The 25149-nt window shown below is 41.9% G+C and overlaps 1 protein-coding gene across 4 annotated transcripts in view; it reads left to right on the top strand.

The window, feature by feature from the left end:
• LCP1 (lymphocyte cytosolic protein 1) overlaps window positions 1-20095 on the top strand; it is an 83995-nt gene extending 63900 nt beyond the window's left edge. For all 4 annotated transcript variants that reach the window (XM_045869460.3, XM_064586095.1, XM_045869461.3 and 1 more), the window contains 7 exons: window positions 1700-1895; window positions 4166-4244; window positions 5024-5138; window positions 6052-6185; window positions 12462-12585; window positions 15509-15633; window positions 18377-20095. In XM_045869460.3, coding sequence (XP_045725416.2) covers window positions 1700-1895; window positions 4166-4244; window positions 5024-5138; window positions 6052-6185; window positions 12462-12585; window positions 15509-15633; window positions 18377-18509 — 906 coding nt within the window. In that variant the 3' untranslated portion in view covers window positions 18510-20095. The remainder of the gene's footprint in view (window positions 1-1699; window positions 1896-4165; window positions 4245-5023; window positions 5139-6051; window positions 6186-12461; window positions 12586-15508; window positions 15634-18376) is intronic.
• Window positions 20096-25149: the final 5054 nt, after the last annotated feature.

The following is a 25149-nucleotide window of genomic DNA, read 5'->3' as shown; positions in this document are numbered from 1 at the left end:
GAAGGCAGTCGCATAACCAACTGAGCTACCCAGGCGCCCTCTACGAGTTCTTTTAACTCCTTTTTTCAAGAAGACTCTCATAAGATTGGTATGTGTTTGTTTGGGTTTTTTTTAAAGATTTTATTTATTTGAGACAGAGAGAATGAGAGAGAGAGAGCACATGAGAGGGGGGAGGGTCAGAGGGAGAAGAGGGAGCCCTATGCGGGACTCGATGCCGGGACTCCAGGATCATGACCTGAGCCGGAGGCAGTCGCTTAACCAACTGAGCCACCCGGGCGCCCAATCGGTGGGATATTTATGCAAATAAATAAATTTTCACTTTATCAATGAAAAAACTGAGTCTCAGATGGATTAATTAATATGACAGATTACTGGAAGTTATTTGATCCAAGGCTGGGGTCCTTTTCCTCTGGTAGTAATAAGGAGACAACACCGCCACCTGCTGGTACTAGGTGCCAGGTACCATGTTAGGCACATTGCATACATGGCCTCTGACCCTCGCAAATACCACTAAGCTAAGTGTTAATAACTATTTGCTGGTTGAGAAAGCTGAAGGTCAGAGAGGCCACGGAGCCAGTACCTGACATAGAAAGAATTTAAACCCAGGACGGCTCCAACATTCACGCAGCCACACTCCTACCTCACTACATCACTGGGGAGGTAATCAGAGAAAAGGACTGGGTGGAATTGTGTGAGTTCTTAGAAGTGTCTGGTTTGAGGGTTCTTAAAAACAGCACAGCATGGATCTGAATGTTAAAACTGGTTTTGCCACCACTTTAATACTCACCTCGAGAGGTTGCCTCATTCATTCTTGGGCCTCCTTTGTTATCATTAGAATTAAATCCAATGAATTAATATTAAAGTCAACTCATTCCCGAATGACAAGTTCATGAAATGTGTAATGTGCAGTGTCATCTAGTAAAGCATTATGTTAATAAACAATTTAAAATTCTGTTTTCTGAAAATTGGTGGTTTCATAAACTCTTTAAGAGTTTTAAGAATGGTGGACCACATTTCAACAAAACTTTATGTTCTCATAAGAGTCTACTTACAAATGACTGGAGATTGTCTAGAACTATTTGAATAGACTTTTAACATATCAAGCCCTCAATCTGAAGTTTGCAAAAGCCAAATTGCTGCTGTAGATTCATGAATGACAATATGTAGCTCGACTAACTGATCACATTTATTGTGTTTGAGTCGCACGCACACCAGCTCCGTGTGGGAAAGGTGGCTATATGAATCAGAAGTTCTTACTGACAGGTGTAAATGTCTTCGATGAACGGACAATAGAGTATTATTTATGACAATAAACACACACTTTTGGTAGACGAATTCTCACAGAGTCTGTATAAGGAAATAATAAAAAGGAAGCTTCATCATTGAAAATAATTAAGATCAACTTAAATGATAAGCTTATAGAATCTACCGAATCTCTTGAAGAACAGGACAACCAGGCATTCATCTGACATGGTTCTGTACAGAGACGAGAGACTCAATTTCTCAATTTCTGAGATACCTCTTACTTGCTGATTTCGGTTCAGGCAAATACAAGTAATCGTATGCTGTGATTAAGTGTCGATCTGAGGTTAAACACCGAGGGGGTCAGTAAGATGCCCATGTCTTGTTCATGTTACCCCTGCCTCCTTTCTGCGTGGACAGCCTTGACCCAACCTTGACGTGCCCTTCTTCCTTACAGGAGAAGGATGACATCCAGAGGGCGGAATGCATGTTGCAGCAGGCAGAGAGGCTGGGGTGCCGGCAGTTTGTCACGGCCACCGATGTTGTCCGAGGGAACCCCAAGTTGAACTTGGCTTTCATTGCCAACCTCTTTAACAGATACCCTGCCCTGCACAAACCAGAGAACCAGGACATCGACTGGGGGGCTCTTGAAGGTAACTGGAAGCCTGTTGCTTAGAGGTTCGGAAAAGCTTCACCACTCTAATTCAAGGGCAGTTCGAAATTACCTGCTAAGCAGATATAAACCCCTTAAGTGCTGGGGAAGATTTGCAAACAGGTCATCAATTCTCTGGTATATAACAAAGAGAATAAATATATTAATCAAGTCAATTACAGCCAAGCAGGAATAATCAAATACCATTATATCACATCCATTATACATAAGCTTCATCCATTATCAGAATTAAATGTTTTAGGGAAGACAATGCATTTAATTATCAGGTGAAATAAATCCCGAGTTCCAAAAACCTAATTTATGTACTTAATGGCCTGAGTGTTAATTCCTCGCACAAGAGATTGCAGCCGCTCATCATCTAAAAATATTTTAACTTAATGCTGAGAGGTGCTTAGTGAGGTGTTTGTTTCTGTTTTGTTTCTTGGATTTGGATTTGGGAGGTGCGGTGGGGCAGAGTAAAGTTTTGAGGCAGAACCCCTGACAGTTGTATTTTGGGGGTTAGCGCCCTAAGATTGGATGAAAAGCGTGTAGCTATCGTCAGGTTCTTTTTTTCCATCATGAATTAGTCTCAATGTTGAGGCAAAAAAAAAAAAAAAAAAAGACAAAATTAATACTAAATGAATATTGCCAAAGAAAGGAAATCCAGATTTAAAGTATTGATTGATTTTTTTTTTTTTCCCTGCAATGCTTTACCCGAGCTGGAAGTGCAAAATTCAATCCGTATTGCAACAGTGCTGCATTTGTATCATTTGATAAATTGTGGTCAGGGGTCCAGGCATTTTGTTGACTACCAAGTATATAAATCAAGCCCTCTAATCACCTACTTCCAGCCGCCTCTGGAACATCCCCATTTGGTTCCTTTGCTATCACTTGAAATTCAGCATATACAAAACGGAAATGATCATTTCTCCTCCCTGTGGCGCACTTCTGCCCTCCCCGCCTCCCACCCATCTCCTGTAGAAACTCTCCATTTTCATTAATCATACCACTTTTTTTTTCTTCAATCTCCAAAACCCTGGGTCCCACTTTGATATTTTCCTCTTCTTCACCCCTAAATCTACTGAATTAGTAAATACTAACAATTCTTCCTGCAGAAGGGCTTTTAGATTGTTATTTTTCCTTACTGCTTTCTGGACTCTTACTAAATCATACACCAACCATTTCAATAGGTCTTAGGGGCCTGTTCCTCCATTTATCAAGCATTTGAATGTGCCCATGTGCGGGTGGACACACCATCCCCCTCTGCGTATTTAATTTAAATGCAGGGGCGCCTGGGTGGCTCAGTCGTTAAGCGTCTGCCTTTGGCTCAGGTCATGATCCCAGGGTCCTGGGATCGAGCCCCACATCAGGCTCCCTGCTCCACAGGAAGCCTGCTTCTCCCTCTCCCACTCCCCTGCTTGTGTTCCTGCTCTCACTATCTCTCTCTCTCTGTCAAATAAATAAATAAATAAAATCTTTAAATGCATATTGCCCTTCAGTAATTTTGCACCCTGCTGCCAGGCACATCACACTTCCGCCTTCATTATATCTCTGCCTTGCTCAAGAACTTATTGTTGTAATAACAAAAAGAGCCTATGATGACTGGCATTGTCTAATATATCAACCCAAATCTGGTGGTTGGCGTTCAGAGAGCCCCAATTCTGGTTGCAGCCACCAAGCAGCCTTCTCTCCGCGAATCACACAGATTCTGAAAAATGACTTCCTGATGGTTTTAATACAGACCTCGTCTGTCACTCCCTTCATGCTCCTATGTATGCTGTCTTCTCTTCCCACTACTTCCTGATGCCTCAAATCCTCTCCTCTTTCCTCCTTCCGGTCCGGGTTTTACTAGCCCTATAAGGTGAAGCTCAAACTCCACTCCATTCCAAACTGTTCTCTCTCCTATTTCAACTCAAGGAGCAAATATGTTCACCTCATGTGTTGGCCCTGGGGCTTGCATGATCTCGCTTTGTTGACTAAAAGTCTTGTTTCTCCTGAAAGAATGTAAGCTTTTGGGGGCCGACTGTGAACTGCTTCTCCACACAGGAACTTGTGCCCTACTAACATGCTATAGAAACACTCGCTGAGTTGGACTAGGAAAGAAAAAACGAACACAGAATAACGGTCCTCATCCAAATCCATTAAGGTTTATTGAAAGAGGTTTTTTCATTTTAGATTCAATTTTTATTATAGCCTCTTTAGTTAAACTTTGGTCATAAAAAAGGCATATTTTCTAGGGGCCCGAAAGATAACAGGTCTTCATTAATTTAGGTGAGACAAGGGAAGAGCGGACATTTAGGAACTGGATGAATTCCTTGGGCGTTAACCCTCGAGTCAATCACTTGTACAGGTAAGAGAATGTGGGGACTCATCTTTTTTTTTTTTTTTTTTAAGATTTTATTTATTTATTTGACAGAGAGAGACAGCAAGAGAGGGAACACAAGCAGGGGGAGTGGGAGAGGGAGAAGCAGGCTTTCCATTGAGCAGGGAGCCCGATGCGGGGCTCAATCCCAGGATCCTGGGATCATGACCTGAGCTGAAGGCAGATGCTTAACGACTGAGCCACCCAGGTGCCCCGGGACTCATCTTTAATGGGAGACACCGAGACCTTGGAAGATCCCCGTGATTTCAAATATCTCTGTAGTGTGCAGTTCTCTTCACAAATGTGTGCACCTTGATGAGAAAGGGGCTAGTGCCAAATTGAGCTGCAGGTGTTGGCTCTTTAGCTGAGAAACTCACTTCAGTACAAAATCATAACCCAGCAAAAGGACAGATTTACTACACGTTGTAAGCCTGTGATCTGCTCCTAAGCAGGCAAAACAAAAAAATACTAAGTTTATGGTGACGTGTCTCCTGTGCCATTTGTTGGAGTCATATTTCTTTTCCTGGAGGCAGCATGCTCCAGGTCCAGGGGCATAGATAGCCACAGCTGGGAGAGACCTCGAGTAAGTTTCTTCAATTTCTCTAAGTCAGAGTTTCTTCAGCTCTAAAGATGAAGCTACGAATACCAATTTCTGTCGGGTTGTGGCAAACGTTCCTTGTGCTGATACATAAGGAAGTGCCTGCCCACCGTAGGCCCTTAATAAATGGTGGCTATCTGAGAATTCTTTTGTGTTTGTTTTTGTCCAGTGACTTATCAGATGCCCTGGTCATCTTCCAGCTCTATGAAAAGATTAAAGTCCCTGTTGATTGGAACAGAGTAAACAAACCACCATACCCCAAACTGGGGGGCAACATGAAGAAGGTAAACAATGACTCTTCAGATGTTCCAACAGGCAGGTGAAGTCATAAGCCTGCAAGGGCACCCTGTGAATACTTTATTAGGAGGCCAAACTTAGATAAGTAATGTTTATCCAGGGATTAAATTACAGCACAGCAATCAGAAGCCTGAATGGTTTCATTAAAGTGAGTCCATTATTTCAGTTGATTACTTATTTATAATTCCATGTTGGATATCTTTAAACATTATGATGTAAAAATTCTAATTAAGATAATTAGTGCAAGCAGAGCCACAGAGTCGCTTTTCCACCAGCACGATCCTTATTCTAATTTCCTAAAGAATGTAGAGCTTTGTACTGACAGTTTGACTTGTACAAATAGTTTGTCTAATGTCAACACAGTGGGAACATACTGTTTTGTAAAAGCAGCGATGGGGTTGGCACACATATTTCTCACCATTCCTTGTCTTTTTGGCTCTTAATGATCCAAGCGTAGCCACGGGAATACCTCCCTGTCCCACATGTCAGCCCATTATGTGCATGTAGGATGGAGAATCCAGATTTTCCATGACAATCTCCATGCATTCAGCTGTTTCAGGAATACCATGAACAGGTAACTGAGCATGGCCCTCTATTTCTGGAGTGTGATATAGCCATGACAGTGTTCATAATAATTCATTTTGGTTTTGCACTTAGATTACACTATGACTATGTTTTGGTGGAAGTGAGGGGTTCTATTTAAAAAAAAAAAAAAGATGGGAAATTCTTGGACTAGTTTAGAACCCTAGCATTGCAGAACCAGGCAAGACTTGAGAGATCATTGAGAGATAATTCAGCCTGACAACATTTATTTCATTTTGTGTCTTTATTTTTAGTATCTTGTATTTCTCATCATAGAGATGATGACATTAGAATGTTTTCCTTCTTGCTCATTAACAGCTTGAAAATTGTAACTATGCAGTGGAGTTGGGGAAGAATCAAGCTAAGTTCTCCCTGGTTGGCATCGGGGGACAAGATCTCAATGAAGGAAACCGCACTCTAACGTTAGCCTTGATTTGGCAGTTAATGAGAAGGTAACGTAACTCAGGGAAATGACTTTTTATTGAGTATATTATTGACCTGGAAACATACTAGCAAATGTTCAAGAATGTGGTTTGAACCAGCAAAATGATATTTTAAGCTAAACTTAAAACCAAAGGAGTGTTTTGTTATTTTCCTGTTCTGTTTTGTTTTGTTTCTTTTCAGGTCGTTTAAGTTTTCTTTCAGGTAGTTTGAAGCTTTTTTATTAGATTCCTAAACATTTTAGATGGTTTTGTCCTCTTAATGAATCACCCCATTTTCATTATGGTGTGACCCTCTTTATTCCTGGTAATATTTTCTTTGAAATCTACTTTTTCTAATGTTAATGTAGCCACTCCAACTTTCTCTTGATTAATTTTAGCATACATGTCTTTTTCCAACCTTTTATTTTTAGATTTGTGTAAATAGTCAATTATCTTCTAAAGAGGCTTTCCAAATATGAGGGAAATGTGCTATATGTACTATACTTACCCATTTGCCATTTCCAGTGCTTTTCCATGGTGTAGATACAGATTTCCATGATATCATTTGCCTTCTCTCTGAAATATTTCTAACAGTGTAGATCTGCTGGGGAGGAAGCATTCTAGCTTCTAGGTGTCTAAAAAGTCTTTATTTCATTTTTCATTTTTGAAAGATATTTTCTCTGTGGAGTTCTAGATCGATAGTTTTTTTCTTACAGTTCTTTAAAGATAGTGTTCTTTGCCTTCTGGCTTGCATTGTTTCCGATGATAAATCTGTTGTCATTCTTTTTTTTTTTTTAAGATTTTATTTATCTATTTGAGAGAGAGAAAGAGAGAGAGCGCATGAGGGGGGGAGGGTCAGAGAGAGAAGCAGACTCCCTGCTGAGCAGGGAGCCCGATGCGGGACTCGATCCTGGGACTCCAGATCATGACCTGAGCCAAAGGGAGTCGCTTAACCAACTGAGCCACCCAGGCGCCCTCTGTTGTCATTCTTATCTTGATTCCTTGGTATATAATGTCTTTTTTCTCTAGCTTTCAGATTTTCTCTTTACCACTGTTTTTAAGCAAGTGGATTATAATGGGCTTTGGTCTTTCGCATGCTTGAGGTTTGTTGAACTTCTTGAATCTGAGGGTTTGTAATGTTCATCAAATATGGAAAACTTTTGGTCTTTATTTCCTGAAATATATTTCCTGTACAACTCACCCCAATTTGTTCTGGGGGGACTCTGGGTACATACCTATTTGGTCATTTGAAGTTGTCCCAAGGTTCATTGATACTCTATTCATTTTTCCCCTCTCTGTTTCATTTGGGATAATTTCTATTGCTTGGTCTTCAAATTCACTAATCTCTTCTTCTGTAATGTCTAATCTTGTATCAATCCCATCCGGTGTATATATTTTTTTTATCTCAGACGTTACAGTTTTCATGTATAATAATTTGGGGTCTTTTCAGTGTCCCCCATGTCTCTTTCTTCCACCTTCTTGAACATATAGAACATAATTATAGTAGCTGTTATTTCTGGGTCTGATTCTATTAATTGATTTTTATCCTCATTTTGGGTCATATTTTACTGTTTCTTTGCATGCCTACTGATTTTTTATTGTATGTGAGGCATTGTGAATTTCACCTTGCTGTGTGTGCTGGTATTTCTGTATTCCTTTAAATAGTCTTGAATTTTGTCCTGGGATGCAGTTACTTAAACACAGTCTGACCCTTTTGAGGCTTATTTAAAGTTTAAATAGTCTTGAGCTAATTTTGTCTCTCAGTACTGAGATAATCTCCTCTAAGTATTGAACTTGATGCTCCAGGTATCGTGAGGTGTTTCTACTCTGACTGGTGGGAACCAAATTATTTCCAGTGCTGTGTTTGTTCTGAGAATCATTCTGCTCATTCGTTTCTGACAGTTCTTGTCCCAGTCTCTGGTAGTTTGCTCACACACATGCATTGAGTAATACTCAGCTAAAGACTTACGACAAACCCTCTGAAGATGTCTGGAGCTTTCTTTCTAGATTACTCTTTCCTCTCCAGGCAGCTCTCTCCTCTCTGGTATTCTGCCCCACAAATTTCAGGCACCTTGGTTTCCTTGAGTTCTCAATCCTGTCCTCTCAACTCAGGGGGACTGCTATGCTCTGCTCGGGTTCTCTCTCTCTCTCTGCACAGTCTTAGGGCTCACCAGGTTTGCTTTCCTTCTTTCAGGGACCACTGTTTTGTGCTTACTTTGTCCAGTAAGGCAGAAGGGTAAGGCCGGTCCCCGTTACCACACCATGGCCAGAAACAGAATTTCCTGCTAGTTCGTCACAAGACTATTTTAGATACCTTTTAGAGTTGAATTAATGTGAGAGCCTTTGACAAGGTAGAATATAATATATAAATAGAAAAAACAAGAAAAGTAAATGATTTTTGGTGCAAAAGCATGAGCTTGGGAGGAATTTAAGATAGCAAATCTTTAAGTGTAAAATAGTTTGCTTTTAAATGCTTCACTCTTTCCCCCTATCCTGGTGGCCTTGACCAGGCAGAAATCTTACATCCCTTTATTAGAGCCTATGTCACTGTGACTTAATTCATTTTCTACCTGGAAGGAAGTTCCAGAAACCACATGTCACATTACATGATGTCTCACAAGTGAATGGCAAAGACAAGGTGTGTAGTGTCTCTAGGCACTTCAGCTTTATTCCCAAGCCACTGTCTCTAGGTCCTGATACTCATAATGGTCCTCTAAGTATGTCAGTGTTTCCAGGTGATGTGGTATAATCAGAAGTGATCATGATGGAGTTTGCTACCTGATTCACACTTGCTTTACCAAGTATAGCGCTCTACTACTCATCTCTAAACTGGGGTCTCCTTGAAGTTTAAAGGCAGATGTCATAAGGCTTTTCTGGGACAGAAAACTCCAGAGCTAAAGGAACTTGAGCCCCATCTTCTATCTTGCTGCATACTTCTAGGATGTTACTGAAAGCCCCTAAGGGCTGCCGCACCAGTGTATTTTCAGAAACGTGTGACCTAGCCTCTATTGTCTTTCATGTGTGTTTTTAATTCTTAATAGACTGACTTGGGCTACTGATTGCTTTAAAAAACAAAACAGATCTTTCTAGTTGCAATGGTTAAGTTGACTTTTGGGTTTGGATATGAGATAATCTTTGATATTTTCTCTTTTAATGATAAAAAAACCTCTCAGGCCAACTCTAAGCTATTTTGAATTTCATAATACCTGAAAAATCACCTTGTAATATCATCTTTGTTCTGTAATCTTATAGAAACGTGGCCCGATGTTGTACTTGATAGCTGGTTTATATACGATAAGGTCTAGACTGCAGCCTACTGTCCCTACCTGGCTAATCATTCACATTTCTCATGAGTGTTTACTCAAGAATGGTGCATATAAGAAAGTGGACAGAGAAATACATTACTGTTGAAGGCGATGGAATGACTGATAATTATGTAAATGCCACCAGAGGGGATCTTTTTCCTCTCTGTGCCACACATTAACAGATCTATTAAATTTAGAGCTAGTTCTAGCTGGAATTTATTTCATTGGATTGCACAGATGTGCTAATTTGGCCATTTATCTGGACAATAAATGGTGTGTCATTTTTTCCCCCTAAGAACAAATGAGAGATGTGTGCTTAAGCCTCCGTCTCCCCTTCAGGAGCCTGGAAATCGTTCTCAGGTTAGAAAGCTGGCAAACGGTGTATGTATAAATTTGGAGACAGAAGCTAGAAAGAAGGAAGCTGCCAGCAGACGGTGGTGTCAGACTCCAGCAAATGAACAAAGAGGCAGGCAAATGAGAAATTCACCCCAGATCAAACAGGCTGTGGACCATGAATTTGGGTTAGGTCCTTGCAAAACAAAACACCATGGTTGGTCCCTCTGGGTCAAATGTTAAATAAATCAAACAAGCAGTGGAAGGCAAGAAGGCAAGCAAGTAATAATCGCAGCCCCTCCAGCGCTGCGCATGCACACCTCATCCATCCTCTTCTGTTGAATCAGGCACTGGCTGAAGCTAAGGCTCGCGACACCCTTTCACTGTGACCGATGGTTTCTCAGCACAGGGCAGTGTGCAAGCACCAGTGATACTGGGGATCCTGTCTGGAGGTTCCAGTTAATAAAAGCACTGTTGCCCCAAAACATGTTTGATGGTATGGAGTGATTATCTCACAAGGAAAATCCTAGGTAGACCTGGGCCACATTGATTTTTGTTTTACATTTTGAATCTATAGCTAGTGCTTTTAGTGGACTGTCCAGAGTGGAGACTCCAACCTAATTCTGTCCTTTCTTCCCTTTGTTTTTACCGTTGTACTTACAGGTGGGTATACGATTCCATTTAAACCGCCACACCTCCCTTGAGGTGGGCAAAGGGCAATTTTGTACTCACCAGAACCCTGTGCCACCATGAGGGACCGTACTCAGACCCCTAATACAGCCAGCTGCCTCCATGCTTTTCTGTATGTCTCTCAGTTTCCCTGGTCCTCGGTGGCTTTTTGTGTTTGCACAGATAGATTTTTGTATTGAGGTGAGCCTGTGTATACCGGTTTCTTCCCTAGCTTCTGTCCACTTGAGAGTGTTGTCAGGGAGGAAGAATTTACTCTGCCTTTCAGGGTCCTTCTAGCCAGCATAGGAATCAAACTGACATGAGACAGATTAATAGGAGAAAAGCAAATTTAATTTTGTATGAACAGGAAACCACACAGACGTGGAAATTCCAAAGATGGTCAGGCGAAATGAAGTTGTACATCATTCTGGACTAAGGAGAAGGGGTAGGGGTCTGGGACTTCAAAGGAAAGGAATGTAATTCACAGGAAGATGAAGAGAGTAAATGTTTGGTAAACGGATGTTTGGTGGGGCCACTCAGAAACATGGGACATAGAGAACTTTGATCAAACAGGCCTTGCTAGGTTCCCCCCTGTCTACCATACGTCATTCATGGTATAATGCAATTATCTATGTTGATAGCTCTCTTCCTGGAGTAGGTCCTCTATCTAAATTCTTTTCGGCAGGTCTGGAGGGAGGTAAAGAGCTTTTCCTGAATCTGCTGGGTTTTGATTGCTTTTAAGTCAAAATAATCTTCATGCCCTTGGCCCCTACACTGTCAACAAAGCAGTATGGACATCCTGACAAAGGGAAGTAAGAATTCACCCCGAGACGAGTGGAGCCTCTAGCAGATCAGACTCCATTTGTCCCATGAGGCAGTACATAGACATGACCGATGAAGTGTGCACTCACCTGCCTTTTCTTACCACGTTCACCAGGCGGAAATGCTTCACTGTTAACGGTAAAGGCTCATAACTCAATACCCATGCTTCCTATCAGGAAACAAGAAGCCAGTGATGCCATAAAACATTATCTCAAGAACTGATCAAAACTGGGGCCTTTTTCCAGGATAGGATTATTTTGAAAATCTACCTGAGCCTTATCCCATTCATACCCATTAATTCCTTAGGCTTTGGTCCCATCTCTGGGCCCAAACTAAGTATTTCTCACCTTGACTTTCTCCTTGCTTTCCCTGGGAGAAAGTTATACTAGTTATTGCACCTACCACTCTGCTCTTTGATTTACTAGAGCTTGAAGCATCTTCTTTTTTTTTAAGATTTTATTTATTTGATAGAGACACAGCGAGAGAGGGAACACAAGCAGGGGGAGTGGGAGAGGGAGAAGCAGGCTCCCCCCACAGCAGGGAGCCCGATGCGGGTCTCGATCCCAGGACCCTGGGATCATGACCTGAGCCGCAGGCAGATGCCCGACTACTGAGTCACCCAGGCCCCCCTTGAAGCATCTTTTTAATCTTTTCCCCAAAAAACCCAATTCTCATAACAGTATGCATCTAAGGTGATTCTTAGGCTCAGACTAAAGATTAACTCTGGTCTGTGTATTCCTGATATTTCTACTTTTATGGTATAAGAAGGGAACTCTTTTCTCTTTTTCCTTTATTATGTTGGCCCCTTGGGTTTTTCTAACATTGACTTGTCCCTCCATTTTTGTGGTTCCTTTAAGAAAAGTGTCACGGGTTTGAATCTTTGCTTTGCTTTCCCTCTCTTCTGCTTTCCCTTCCTACTCAGAGCAATGACAGTGCTTAGAAGGAGGCATTTGCTCTGCATCTCACGATAATAACCACAAAGCTACATTTTAAATTATATTCTAAAAGGAAATAATGTTGTTTTTATTTTATTTTTTCCTTGCAAATGTAATGGTGTCCAGGCTGTCTTCTGAGGCATACCTAGAAAGAAAGGAACATTTGTACCCTGGCTACTTTTTCTGTGTTTACCGAATTCCTTAGCAACTTTTTTCCAGAAATCATTCTTGATTTTGTTCAGGTACACGTTGAATATTCTTGAAGAAATTGGAGGCGGGCAGAAAGTCAATGATGACATTATTGTCAACTGGGTGAATGAAACATTGAAGGAAGCAGCAAAAAATTCATCCATCTCTAGTTTCAAGGTAAAAAGTCTTAGTCTACTGCTCACGGCCACCTGAGCTCTATGCTTATCTTTATTGTTTTCACTCTGTTTTAAAGTGACCTTGAGTGTGAGGTGTCTGAGGCTCCCCCTCCAATTTTGATTTTGCTTGAATGACCCATTACTGTTTTGGTGTTCACGGGCCATTTCATTGACAAATTTCTTGTCACTTTCTCCTGTAATAACTAATTTTAAAAACTCATCATTTTAAACCCATTATTTTAGGCATTTTTCTTCCAAAGTAACATAAAATACGATAATATTTTTTAAATGCACACAGCTTCATGATTCAGATTATGATCTTAATGATGGTGGAATATAAAATGCTAAAAGATCTCCCACGTGGTGTTTTTTGGGGAAAAGCAGTTGTGTACTTGTATCCAAATCCCATTTTTATTAAAAACTGCATTACACTTTATTAAATTTCTTAACTCATGTTTCATACATTAGCTGGATCCTTCCTCTAGGGACTTGCGCACTTGATTCATGTCATCATGTCTGTGCCATCTTAACTATGGTTTTTTTGTTTTGTTTTAAAGGTCAGGAATTAGGGGGAGGGATCCCTTCAGAGTTTGTATTAACATGATTGGTGAGGCAGTTTGTCATGATTCAGTCTTCTGCTTCAAAGTCAAGAAAAAAAAAATTAAAATTTCACCCACCAAAAAGAGCAGACAGTATTTCTGAGTTGTGCTCTGCCAGGAGCGTCCACTCCCTGTGAGCTCATCACAAATAATGACCGCCTTTGTCTCTCCTCTAGCTTACCCTTCAGTCTGAAGAGCTGAGCAGAGGTAGGAGCAGAGAGGCTGGTGAGAGGCGTGAGCAAGTTCTTCCAAAAAAAAAAAAAAAAGATTTGGAAGGGCAGACTTTGTCTGGACTCTGCCCTTGCAGCAAGGAAGCAGCTATAGAAAGTATATAAATGAATGGGCATGGCTGTGTTCCAATAAAACTTTATTTATAAAAGCAGACAACATGCCAAATCTGGGAGCACTCTCAATAGGGACTGTGCCCTGAGCACCAGGGGCTCCTTGTTTGTAATGCCTCGTGTCAGCTCACCAACATCGTGAAGGCAGCTTTACTGGCTACCTCATTTTATAGGTAAGGAAACGAGCTCAAGTGATTGAGGTTACAGCTAGTAATTGCAGGAGATGGTCCATCAGTGAGCAGAAAGCGCCTTTACCTGCGAGGGCAGGTTACAGAGCAGCGTGTAGCCAGGGTCACTGAAGCCTTACCTGCAGCGCTCGGGTAGGTAGCCCGGGGGTGCAATCTCTCCATACAACAGCGGCCACTGCCGCCCATTAGGGCGCCCTGTGGCTTCCAGGCTGTTCTCGTGGGGACTCCCTCTTGAGAATGTTTGACAGCTCTTTTACTTCTTGTGTCGCTCTGGGCTAATTTTCTCCTGTCTTCTCATAAAGTCATTACAGAATTGATTAAGTAAAAAAAATAAAATAAATAAAACACAAAAGGAAAATGTCCAATTAGCCCCACATTCCTTTTAAGTGAAACCCTTAAAAAAAAAAAAAAAAAAAACCAACACAGTTCACTCTTGATTAACCATTTTGGAACTAGTCCTGGTCCCCCCCGCCCCCCAATCTATGCTAGTGAGCTCTGCCTGTCAGCGCTTTGACAAGACTGTGGGCAGAAAGCAGGGGAGGAGGCCAAACTCAGATCCCTCCATTTTGCTTCCCTCGTGGCTCTTCAAAAGATTCTGTGGAGATAGAAGCTCAGGCTAATGTTGGAAATTAGATTACGGTTACATAGTGATTTTAATTTTGTAATAGTCCTCACATTACCGAGGAGTAAATAAAAATGGACCCATTATATATATATTTTTTAAGATTTTATTTATTTATTTATTCATGAGAGACAGAGAGAGAGAGAGAGAGGCAGAGGGAGAAGCAGGCTTCCTGCGGAGCGGGGAGCCCGATGCAGGACTCGATCCCAGGACCCTGGGATCATGACCTGAGCCGAAGGCAGACGCTCAACCATCTGAGCCACCCAGGCGCCCGGACCCATTATATTTTTTAAAATATCATTCCTCTCCTCCAGAGGACCGATGCTAGAGACCTAGCATCTCGCAGGGGTCCTGTAGCTTGTTCTTGCTAAGAATGCATTCTGATTTGAACCCTCAAGTTGTGCAGTGTTTGGATTTGACTGTGCTCAGAGGGTCACACGCAGTCGCCTCTCCATGCATGCGCTCAGGTGCCCAGGAGAGGGGACAGCAGACGGGAGCACTCGCAGCTCTAGGCGTGAACATGAAAATGTTTTCAATGCCAAAGAAAGAGCTCACGCTCTTAAGTCGGACTTCCTAGGTTCAAATGCCAGCCCAACCACTTACCAGTAAGTCACCGAACCTCAGAAACTCCCTTTACACACTGTCCGTTAAGAGGAGATGCCTAGACCTGAGGCTGGTGGTGACACATGAGGTAACCTACGAGAAGTTCTGGGCAAACCATGAGGCACTGACCGGTACTAGTTAGTGTCATTGCATATTAATCACACTGCCGTAACCACCTCCTTGGACCTACAGACGCTATTCTTTCCCTGAGGTCTCCAAGAAAGGAGCATGTGCTTCATGAAGCTCCTGCCCAGCTGGGTCCTCATCACGATCCCTGCCAGTCAGCTCCGGGATGTCCTACAAACTTCCTTCCATTCACTCCGTGAGAACCACTCCCTGCCTGTTGGCAGACAATGGGTTTCCTCCACTTACAGAGCCCCTAGGAACTTGGTGACACCCCTGCCTACAGAAACTACAGCTGACTTGAAACCCCACGTGGAACGCTGTGGCATTTCCCAGACCAGGCTATATATCTTTCATGTTTAAGAGGGGAGAACCGCCTACTTCCTTTGAGCTGAACAGAAGTAACTGGGGGACATACTGATGAAACTAACTCTTTCTCTCTCTGCAGGACCCAAAGATTAGCACAAGTCTGCCTGTTCTGGATCTCATTGATGCCATTCAACCAGGTTCCATCAACTATGACCTTCTGAAGACAGAAAACCTGAATGATGACGAGAAACTCAACAATGCAAAGTACGTAAATAAACCGGAGGCCAGGGAGAGGAGGACCCAACTGGCAACTGGATAGCTGTAAAGTCTGTTGCTTGTGTCTTTGTGCAAATAGTTTATTGCACTATTTGCTTTTTCTTCTCATTACTTAATGTGTCCCATCATCATTACTTTAGATATTGTACAATAGCAGTTTAAGACTCCTCGTGTTAGAATGGGAGCAAGACAGAGAACAAGAATATTCTTCCAGTTGATAAGCAAGCCTATAGTTTCATAAAACCCATTTCCTAATTGTAATCTATCAGAGACTTCCTAAATAAAGTCCATGCCAGGCCCAAATATAAACACCCCATTTGTGATTACCCATGGATGTGACTGGGCAGGCCTTGGGTTCAAGACCAGTCTGTATGAGCTTGGGAGCAGCTGCTTGAGGACAGCCTTACCATATAGAGTGACGATCAGCATACTACAGTCTGTGAGCCAAATTTGGATGGTTGTCTGCTTTTATAAAGTTTTACTGGGATAGCCATGCCTGTTCATTTATATATTTTCTCTAGCTGCTTCCCTGCTAGAAGGGCAGCATTGAGTAGTTGTGACAAAGCCCACAAAGCCTAAAATATTTACTACCTGTTTTTTTATGGAAAGTTTGCTGACCGATATGCTGGAGTGGTGCCTTTCTCGGAGCAGGTTGTATTATTTGCTAGAGTTGTCCTAACCAAGTACCACAAACAGGGCAGCTTAAAACAACAGAAATGTATTCTCTCATAGTTGTGGAGGCTATAAGCACAAGACTGAGACGTTGGCAGGGTTGGTTCCTTCTGAGGTTGTGAGGGAGAATCTGTCCCTTTCCTCTCTCCTAGGTTCTGGTGACGGCCAGAGTCCTTGGCTTATAGATGCATCACTCCAGTCTCTGCCTCCATCTTCACATGACCTCCCCTATGTGCCTGTGACTTTACATGGCTGTCTTCCTTCTGTGTGTGTGTCTGGGTCTCTTCTCTTCTTTTATGGGCACCAGTCATATTGGATTAGGGCCTCACCCTACTCCAGCATGGCCTCATCTTAACTATGAAACAACTTTCTTTCCAAAGAAGGTCATAATCAGAGTTACTGGGGGATAGGGCTTCCATATATCTTTTTTGGGGGGAGATGCAATTCAATCCATCAGAAAGTTCCAGAATTAACAAGTTGAATAGTGCCCAGCAGCCCTGTATATATATAAACTCAACAGTATTCTTCTTTCTATTCCTAATTTGGGAAAGTCGGGGGCCTGTGTTCCTTGTATGCTGGAATTATAAATGGTAACTACAACAGATGGATGGGATAGAGGGGGGATACAGGGTGCTATGGAAGAGACAGGAAGGGAAACAAAGCTCTACAAAGCAAATAACATCTAAGGTGAGATGAATTGAAGGGACAAGTAGGAGGAGGGTAGAGGTAGACAGGTGAAGGAGGCAGAAAGAATACTCCAGGTAGAGGGAAGAATACGTAATGAAGACCCAGAAATTTAAAACAAAACAAAACAGAACAAAAATGGGCCTAGTTGTTCAAGGGGAATGTGATTAGGTTTAAAGAACTTAAAGTTCCTTAAATTAGTTTACAGAGCCCAAGGTCTTAATATTGCTAAGTGGTTCAGCTGAGGTTCAAAGTCTGACATCAGAGCCCAGCCTCCCAAGCACTAGTCTCTATGGGCATGATGCAAAATTCCTTAGAAAAATGGGTAAAAGGGATTATACAAGATGCTAAAAATGGTTATGTTTTGGTGGCAAGGTTTGCATGATTTTTTGAAGCTCTTTTTTCTAATTTTTCAGCAACTTCCCTCCTATATTTTATAATAGAAAAGTACATTTTTAGTTCATTAATAATTAACATAGAAGAAGTGATTGAGAAATGGGCAAGGAGAAAGAATGGGGACTATGCCTGCCTGATGCTTTTCATTTACTATGATCGACAGAGGAAGAATAAAGTTAGTTTACAGAGCAGAGGGAGTAATGGGGCTTTGGGTAGAATGGAGGATCTCTCGAGTAGTCATTGTAAGAGGTTACTAGATAATAAATGAAAGTGAATAAAAGAATTGCCAGGTAGTAGTGTGGGCTCATTTGAAAATAGATTACAACTCATAAAAATTATCTTCATATAATTAAAAAGCGAGCAAAATGTTCCAATGGAGCCATAATAATCTTATGTGGAAAATGTGTAGTATAAAACTCTGGCTATACTAATATTATAGTAACATAAATAAATACATGCCTATGTGGGCAAGGACTGGAATGGAACAAAGAATAAAGCTGATGTGTGAGGTCGAAGTATGACAGATGCATCTCACCTCTTTTCTTCCTTGTAAAAATGTTCCTGTGGTGGAAATGGAGTCTGCCAACTTTTCCCCGCGCACATTCTGATTCAGTTCTATGACTTTTTCTGCTGTTCTACAGCCCAAGAGAACACTCATGGTGAAGGCATCAAAAGTGGCAAGAGCTAAGGGGGTCTCTACAGACAAATAATAAATTTGGTAATTATCATGAGTCTAGACAGCAAGTCTGATAGAGTCAGGAGCTTTGTTGGGCCAAGATTTGCCCACAAAAGTGGGAGGATGCCATGACTGACTCCAGCTATTGCAAGAATGAGTTCTGCAGAGTATCTACGATGGGGTATGTGGTGTGTGGTACATGGTATGTGGTATGTGGAACGGCAATAACTATGATCCTGAGGGATCCCCATTCACACTTTGTTGCTCAGGCTCTCCTCATTCTTCCTCTTTTCTCCCTTTTAGGTATGCCATTTCTATGGCCCGAAAAATTGGTGCCAGAGTGTACGCCCTTCCAGAAGACCTGGTCGAAGTGAACCCCAAAATGGTCATGACAGTGTTTGCTTGCCTCATGGGGAAAGGAATGAAGAGGGTGTAAATCCCAGTGGGGAGGTGACACGCACATTCCTGATTGCTCAGCGTGGGATGCCTACAGGAAGCATGGGGATGATTGAAGCCGTTCCAAAGTTTTCAACTTGGTGACATTATACAGGATTCCAAAAAGTGTATGTTTATTAAGCCAGTTAGCCTCTCCTGTATTTAACAAAAATGCTTCATTCTTTGCAAACAAACAAACAAAACCCTCTTACAAATCTTTCTTATTGTTGAATTTATTGCTTCTTGAAAATCTAGAGGAAAAAGAAAAAAAAAAACTTATCTTCCAGGCACCCTTCCTGCTTTTGCCATTAGTCAAATATAGAAGCTGCAGTGTTACTAATTTTAACAATATTTCAAACCAGTTTAATTTGGCTGCCTTTTTTGTTCAAGATGAGAGCCAGGAGGCGGGAATCATCCAACCAGTCCTAAAGCCTGTTTCTGGAGGCCAGCATTTGATCTGTTACAAGCCTCTCCTTCTGTCCCCCTTCTACAGTCTGTCTCCCGTGGCTTTGCTTTACACTCGGTCAGAACTATGCCTTCTCTGTGGCCCACCTCTGCTGCCCATCCTCATGCCTGAGTATCTGACAGATCAGTCAGGCTGTTGGGGTCCCAAGAGTCAGTGGTGACTTGCAGAAGTAAGACATCCTCAGAGCCTCTACTCAGAACTTGTGTCCCAAATGTCATAAGTTTTGGTTTTATCAGCCAATAGGAAGCTTCTGTTTTTTAACTCTACGATTTGGGCTCAGACCAGGTCTAACATCTTGAATACTGTGCCTCCAGAGAGATTCTTTTTTAACTAGGCAGGTTACATCCAAGGAGGGTGTAATTGAGTATCATACCACTAGGGGGCAGTGTGGAGCCACAACAAAGCCTCTATCCTTCCAGGTCCTGCCTCTCCACGCTAAATTTAGCCCTGCATGTTAGATCTCCTTGTGGTATGGCTATGTAACTGGTGACTGGAAGCAATTCGGCTCGGCTTTCATTTGCTCTTAGATCTTAGTACATCTGATTGCTGCAAGGCCATATTATCAATGTTTACTTTTTTGGTAGTGTAGAAGCTTTTTGCCACCCCCAAGGTCAGGGGGCCACATGTGCCAATGAACAGCGCCCCCACCACACCCCCTGACACCCCCCCCACACAGAGTCATATACATATGACATTTAAAGAATTCTGAAACAAAACCAGAGGAGCATGAATTTGAGCAGCTGTAATAGATGATACGAAGCAACAGAGCCTTGTGAACCAACACTAGACTCCCTCCGTCACAGAAACAGGGCTCATCAACGAGGTGTCCTCTTCAGGGACGGCATTAATGGAACTTAGCCATTTTTCAAAGCAATTGAGATGCCTCGCCCTGGCTCTTTTTCTCCACAGCACATTCGAGAAGCCAGTCTGTGGCCTCTCCTAGCCCATAATTTGTATTTCTTCTGTATCTGAATACAAAGTGGTTGGCTTCATCTTAGACTGAACTTAATGTAGCCTCAGATGATTCTCCCCCACCTGCCTCCAGGAAGACTGTTACTGCCTTAACGGAAAATGAAGATAAAGTAATGCTCAAGATCTCTCCAAATAAAATGTTCCCTTTATGAGATGTCTCTGGATGTTTGCTTTTGAAAGTTCCGTTAGAATGTAGTATAACTTACTAATTACTTCATTCAGCCAACACGCGTTGAGTGCCTAATATGTGGTAGGCATTGTGCAAGGTTTTAGAAATATGCCTCTAAATAAGACAGGCATTGTGCTCAGCTGATCAGGTTCAATAAACTGTCAGGTGTGATAAGTGATAGATAAGGGCAGGGTGAGCTTATAACAGTCTAAGGAGAAATATTTTAGCTAAAAACGGAAGAGTAAGCTGATATTAGACACATTGACCCCAGTCATGAACAAAAACCAGATGTGGGGATTGGTGCAAGATAACTTCTAGAGAGATTGGGGAAGGAATCTTTTTGGCTGGCAGTAACTGATGTCCGCTCTCTAGTCCTCACTCGGGGCGGCAGGCACCATGGGGGAGGAGCATGGGGAGAACGCTGAGGAATTTCGCACCTGCCAGTATCCTTTCAGGTGGGCCACTGTGATGGAGAAGCATCCATTTGGTTACATCCTGACCAGCAGAGGATCCACACACCCACACGGCTGCTAGGAAGCTGGGTTTTTGTGCTTACACCATGAGTTGCTTACACCGTGAGTCCCAACTTCACCAGCAGCTTCTTTCTGGAAGTGGCTCTTTCCTAGCCTGAACATTCCTGCAACTTCCACACTTAGGAGGTAGCTGCCTTCTCTACTGATCAAGAGGCTACAAATCTTCAGTGTTCCTTTTTTGTACAAGATTGCCTTGATACATCACTAACAGAAAGACTGACCAGGTACAGGTGAGCAGAAACAGGTACTCTCAAGGAAAGAAAACAAGGATCTTGGAGAAGAGAAGGCTAATGGAAAATTTTTCTAAATTTAAAAGTTTGTTGGGGCGCCTGGGTGGCTCAGTCGTTAAGCGTCTGCCTTCGGCTCAGGTCATGATCCCAGGGTCCTGGGATGGAGTCCCGCATCGGGCTCCCTGCTCGGCAGGAAGCCTGCTTCTCCTTCTCCCACTCCCCCTGCTTGTGTTCCCTCTCTCGCGCTCTCTCTCTCTGTCAAATAAATAAAATCTTTAAAATGTTAACAAACTTTTTTTTTTTTAATAGTCAATCCAAGTATGGCATCAGAAATTCAAATTGTACCAAAGGGGCTACAGTGAATAGGCCACCTTCCCACCTCTGTGTCTGGAGATACGCTTCGAAGCCACCTCCTATCACCTCACTGGAGCCAACTTTGTGAGCCTATTGTTGAATCATTGTGAGCTTGCAATTGGCCACAATGGAGGTATTTACATCATAGCTGTGATCAAACTCTACACATAGGGTTTTTTCCTTATCCCCAGAGAGTTGGTTTATCAACCTACCACTCCCCCTTCCCCATCCCCCAGTTGTCCTCCTGATCAGCAGCCACTGTTACTAATTCTTTCTGTATCCTAGAAATATTTTATGCACATAATGCATACATACACAGACTTTTTTTATTACAAATGCTAGCGTTCCATACCCATCATTCTGCATCTCACTTTTTTCACTTAACACCATATCTTGGTCACTGTTCCATGTTGGTATGTATAGACAGGCCTCCATCCTTTCAGTGGGGTATAGTATTTTATTATATAGTATCCCAAACTGCATTTAACCAGGGGCTTATAAATAGATATTTTAGGCTGTTTGCCTCAGCAATAAGGCCACTTAACAATACTATCTCCACTTCTTACACACAAAATGTTCATTTTAACTTGACAGATATTTATCAAGTTTCTGCTCTATCAAAGGTATTAACATCAGATAGTAAAACATAGATCCTGAAGTTCCTTCAGATTATGTGACAAAACAGACCCTCGAGCTGATCCCAACTTCTCCATTTTATGCCTTTAGAAGCCTACTGATCCAGCAACAGGCTTCTCCATTTTATGCCTTTAGAAGCCTACTGATCCAGCAACGGGCTGGAGATAACGGGCGCACACATGCACACACAAAACAAATTCATAAAGTATGGGAGCTCAGGGGAAAATTCATTCTGAATGAAGGGTTACCGAAGTTGGCAGAAGAAATGAAGTCCAACAAACGTGAAGGCAGGAACCATGCTTTACACACAATGCCAAGTGCTTTTCTAGATTCTTAATAACATTTTAAATATTATTAAACATAATAAATGTTTTTAAAATGGATTCGTTTTAAACATAAATGTTTCCTGACCAGGAGAGATGCCAAACAGAGAGAGGTGGGGAAATGTGAAACAGACTTACCTACCGAGATTTTAGAACGGAAGGGATTCCTGTGAAATTACGACATTAGAGTCTGTCTGATGCAATGTGTTGGACTAGATGAGCTTTTAAAGTCTCAGCCAACTGAGTGATTTTATCCACCTACACAGACACAATCTAGTCTGTCTCTGGAAGCAGAACTGTGGTCTTGATTGTAAAAACTACATAGACTCAGCCTGTTGTACACAGCCCGGCTCAGAGAGATGCTTGATACAGGATAGACATTTCCCTGGATGGCTCCCATTCCAACCTTCTTTACAGCTACTGTGCCTGTTGTCACATAGCAGCTGCTGAGATATTATGGACTTTTCTGTTGTCACATAGCAGCTGCTGAGATATTATGGACTTTTGTTCTCTGTCTACCCCAGTGACCCAATACACTTGGATTAAATGCTGGCAGCATTCTCTGTGAACTTGATGTCTTGCCCAGCACGTCCCTGCAAGCCTCATGATCCGGAAACCAGAGCTGATGCTCAGGACAAGTTAGCATTGACTGATCCTCTTGTGAAATCTAGTTACTTTGACAGTTTCCTAATAAAATTCCAGTAATAAAAGCAGCTGCCAAAGACTACACTTTACTCAGTGTCCTGTCTCCCTATTTCTGAAAGACAGAGTTTACCATCTGAGTTTGTACATGAGTGACCACCCAAAAAAATCAAAAGGAAAGAAAATTGTGTAAATGTTTTCTCATGTCTAAAGTCTGCATATATTTAATATCCACCTTTGTCAAGCACAAAAACAGATAATCTAGTCAATACCCACTATCTCAACCTTAACAACTTGGGCTTGATAAAACAGCAATAATTTTTGTGATCTGGTATGTCAAAATTGGGGATTTCCATTTAAATAGGTATTTTGGTTAAGAGAGCTATCATATCATCTTTGGAATAGGAGCTTTTAGAGGATTAGAATACATACAAATATTTAATTTTGAAGCTATGTGTAATGCTCAAAGATAAACTCAAAATGGATGAAAGACCTAAATGTGAAACAGGAATCCATCAAAACCCTAGAGGAGAACACAGGCAGCAACCTCTTTGACCTCAGCTGCAGCAACTTCTTGCTAGACATGTCTCCAAAGGCAAGGGAAGCAAGGGCAAAAATGAACTATTGGGACTTCATCAAAATAAAAAGCTTTTGCACAACAAAGGAAACAGTCAACAAAACCAAAAGGCAACCGCCGGAATGAGAGAAGATATTTGCAAATGTCTTATCAGATAAAGGGCTAGTATCCGAGATCTATAAAGAACTTATCAAACTCAATACCCAAAAAACAAATAATCCAGTCAAGAAATAGGCAGAAGACATGTACAGACATTTCTCCAAAGAAGATATCCAAATGGCTAACAGACACATGAAAAAATGCTCCACATCACTCGGCATCAGGGAAATCCAAATCAAAACCTCAATGAGATACCACCTCACACCAGTCAGAATGGCTAAAATTAACAAGTCAGAAAACGACAGATGTTGGTGGGGATGTGGAGAAAGGGGAACCCTCCTACACTGTTGATGGGAATGCAAGCTGGTGCAGCTACTCTGGAAAACAGCATGGAGGTTCCTCAAGAAGTTAAAAATAGAGCTACCCTATGACCCAGCAATTGCACTACTAGGTATTTACCCCAAAGATACAAATGTAGTGATCTGAAGGGGCACCTGCACCCCAATGTTTACAGCAGCAATGTCCACAATAGCCAAACTATGGGAAGAGCCAAGATGTCCATCTACAGATGAATGGATAAAGAAGATGTGGTATATATATATATATATATATACACACACACATACACACACACAATGGAATATTATGCAGCCATCAGAATGGATGAATACTTATCATTACATCAATGGGATGGAACTACTGGGTATTATGCTGAACAAAATAAGTCAATCAGAGAAAGACAATTATATGGTTTTGCTCATATGTAGAATATAAGAACCAATGCAGAGGATCATAAGGGAAAGGAGGGAAAACTGAATGGGAAGTCATCAGAGAGGGAGACAAACCATGAGAGACTCTTAGCGCTAGGAAACAAAATGAGGGTTGCTGGAGGGGAGGGGGTGGGGGGGTTGGGGGAATTGGGTGATGGGCATTAAGGAGGGCTCGTGATGTGATGAGCACTGGGTGTTATGTGCAACTGTTGGATTACTGAACTCTACATCTGAAACTAAAGATGTACTATATGTTGGCTAATTGAATTTAAATAAAAAATAATAAAGCTATGTGTAATGTAATGTAAAAGTTGATAATTTGGTAGGCATTCCTGGACTTGGCTATCCCAAGGGCCCAATGATGAGTCCCAAATGTTCCAACTTCCTTGCTCTAAGGGTAGTGTTCCCACCACGGGCACCTGGACACTGCTTAGCCCTTGCCACAAACACTATTAAATCAGAATCTGGGGGCGCCTGAGTGGCTCAGTCATTAAGCGTCTGCCTTTGGCTCAGGTCATGATCCCAGGGTCTTGGGATCGAGCCCCGCATCGGGCTCCCTGTTCTGCGGGAAGCCTGCTTCTCCCTCTCACACTCCCCTTGCTTGTGTTCCCTCTCTTGCTGCCTCTCTCTCTGTCAAATAAATAAATAAAATCTTTAAAAAAAAATCAGAATCTGTATTTTAATAAGATTCCCAGTTAATTCATGTGCACATTAAAGCTTGAGAAACACTGTCCTAAAAGAATAGAAGCCTTCTTAAAAGACCTACAGTTGATAGGTAGTTAATTGAACCAGCTTCAAATTAAATTATACTTTCCCACTTACAGCAGACTCGAGAGATTAAAAATAACTTTCCAATAACATTTTTCCATT

This window comes from Mirounga angustirostris, unplaced genomic scaffold (assembly GCF_029215605.1).
Source record: "Mirounga angustirostris isolate CCGP_5_RB_7025 unplaced genomic scaffold, mMirAng1.0.hap1 SCAF_3, whole genome shotgun sequence".
Lineage (NCBI taxonomy): Eukaryota > Metazoa > Chordata > Mammalia > Carnivora > Phocidae > Mirounga > Mirounga angustirostris.
Note: the sequence above shows the minus strand (reverse complement) of the source record. Positions and strands in the feature narration are given on the sequence as shown.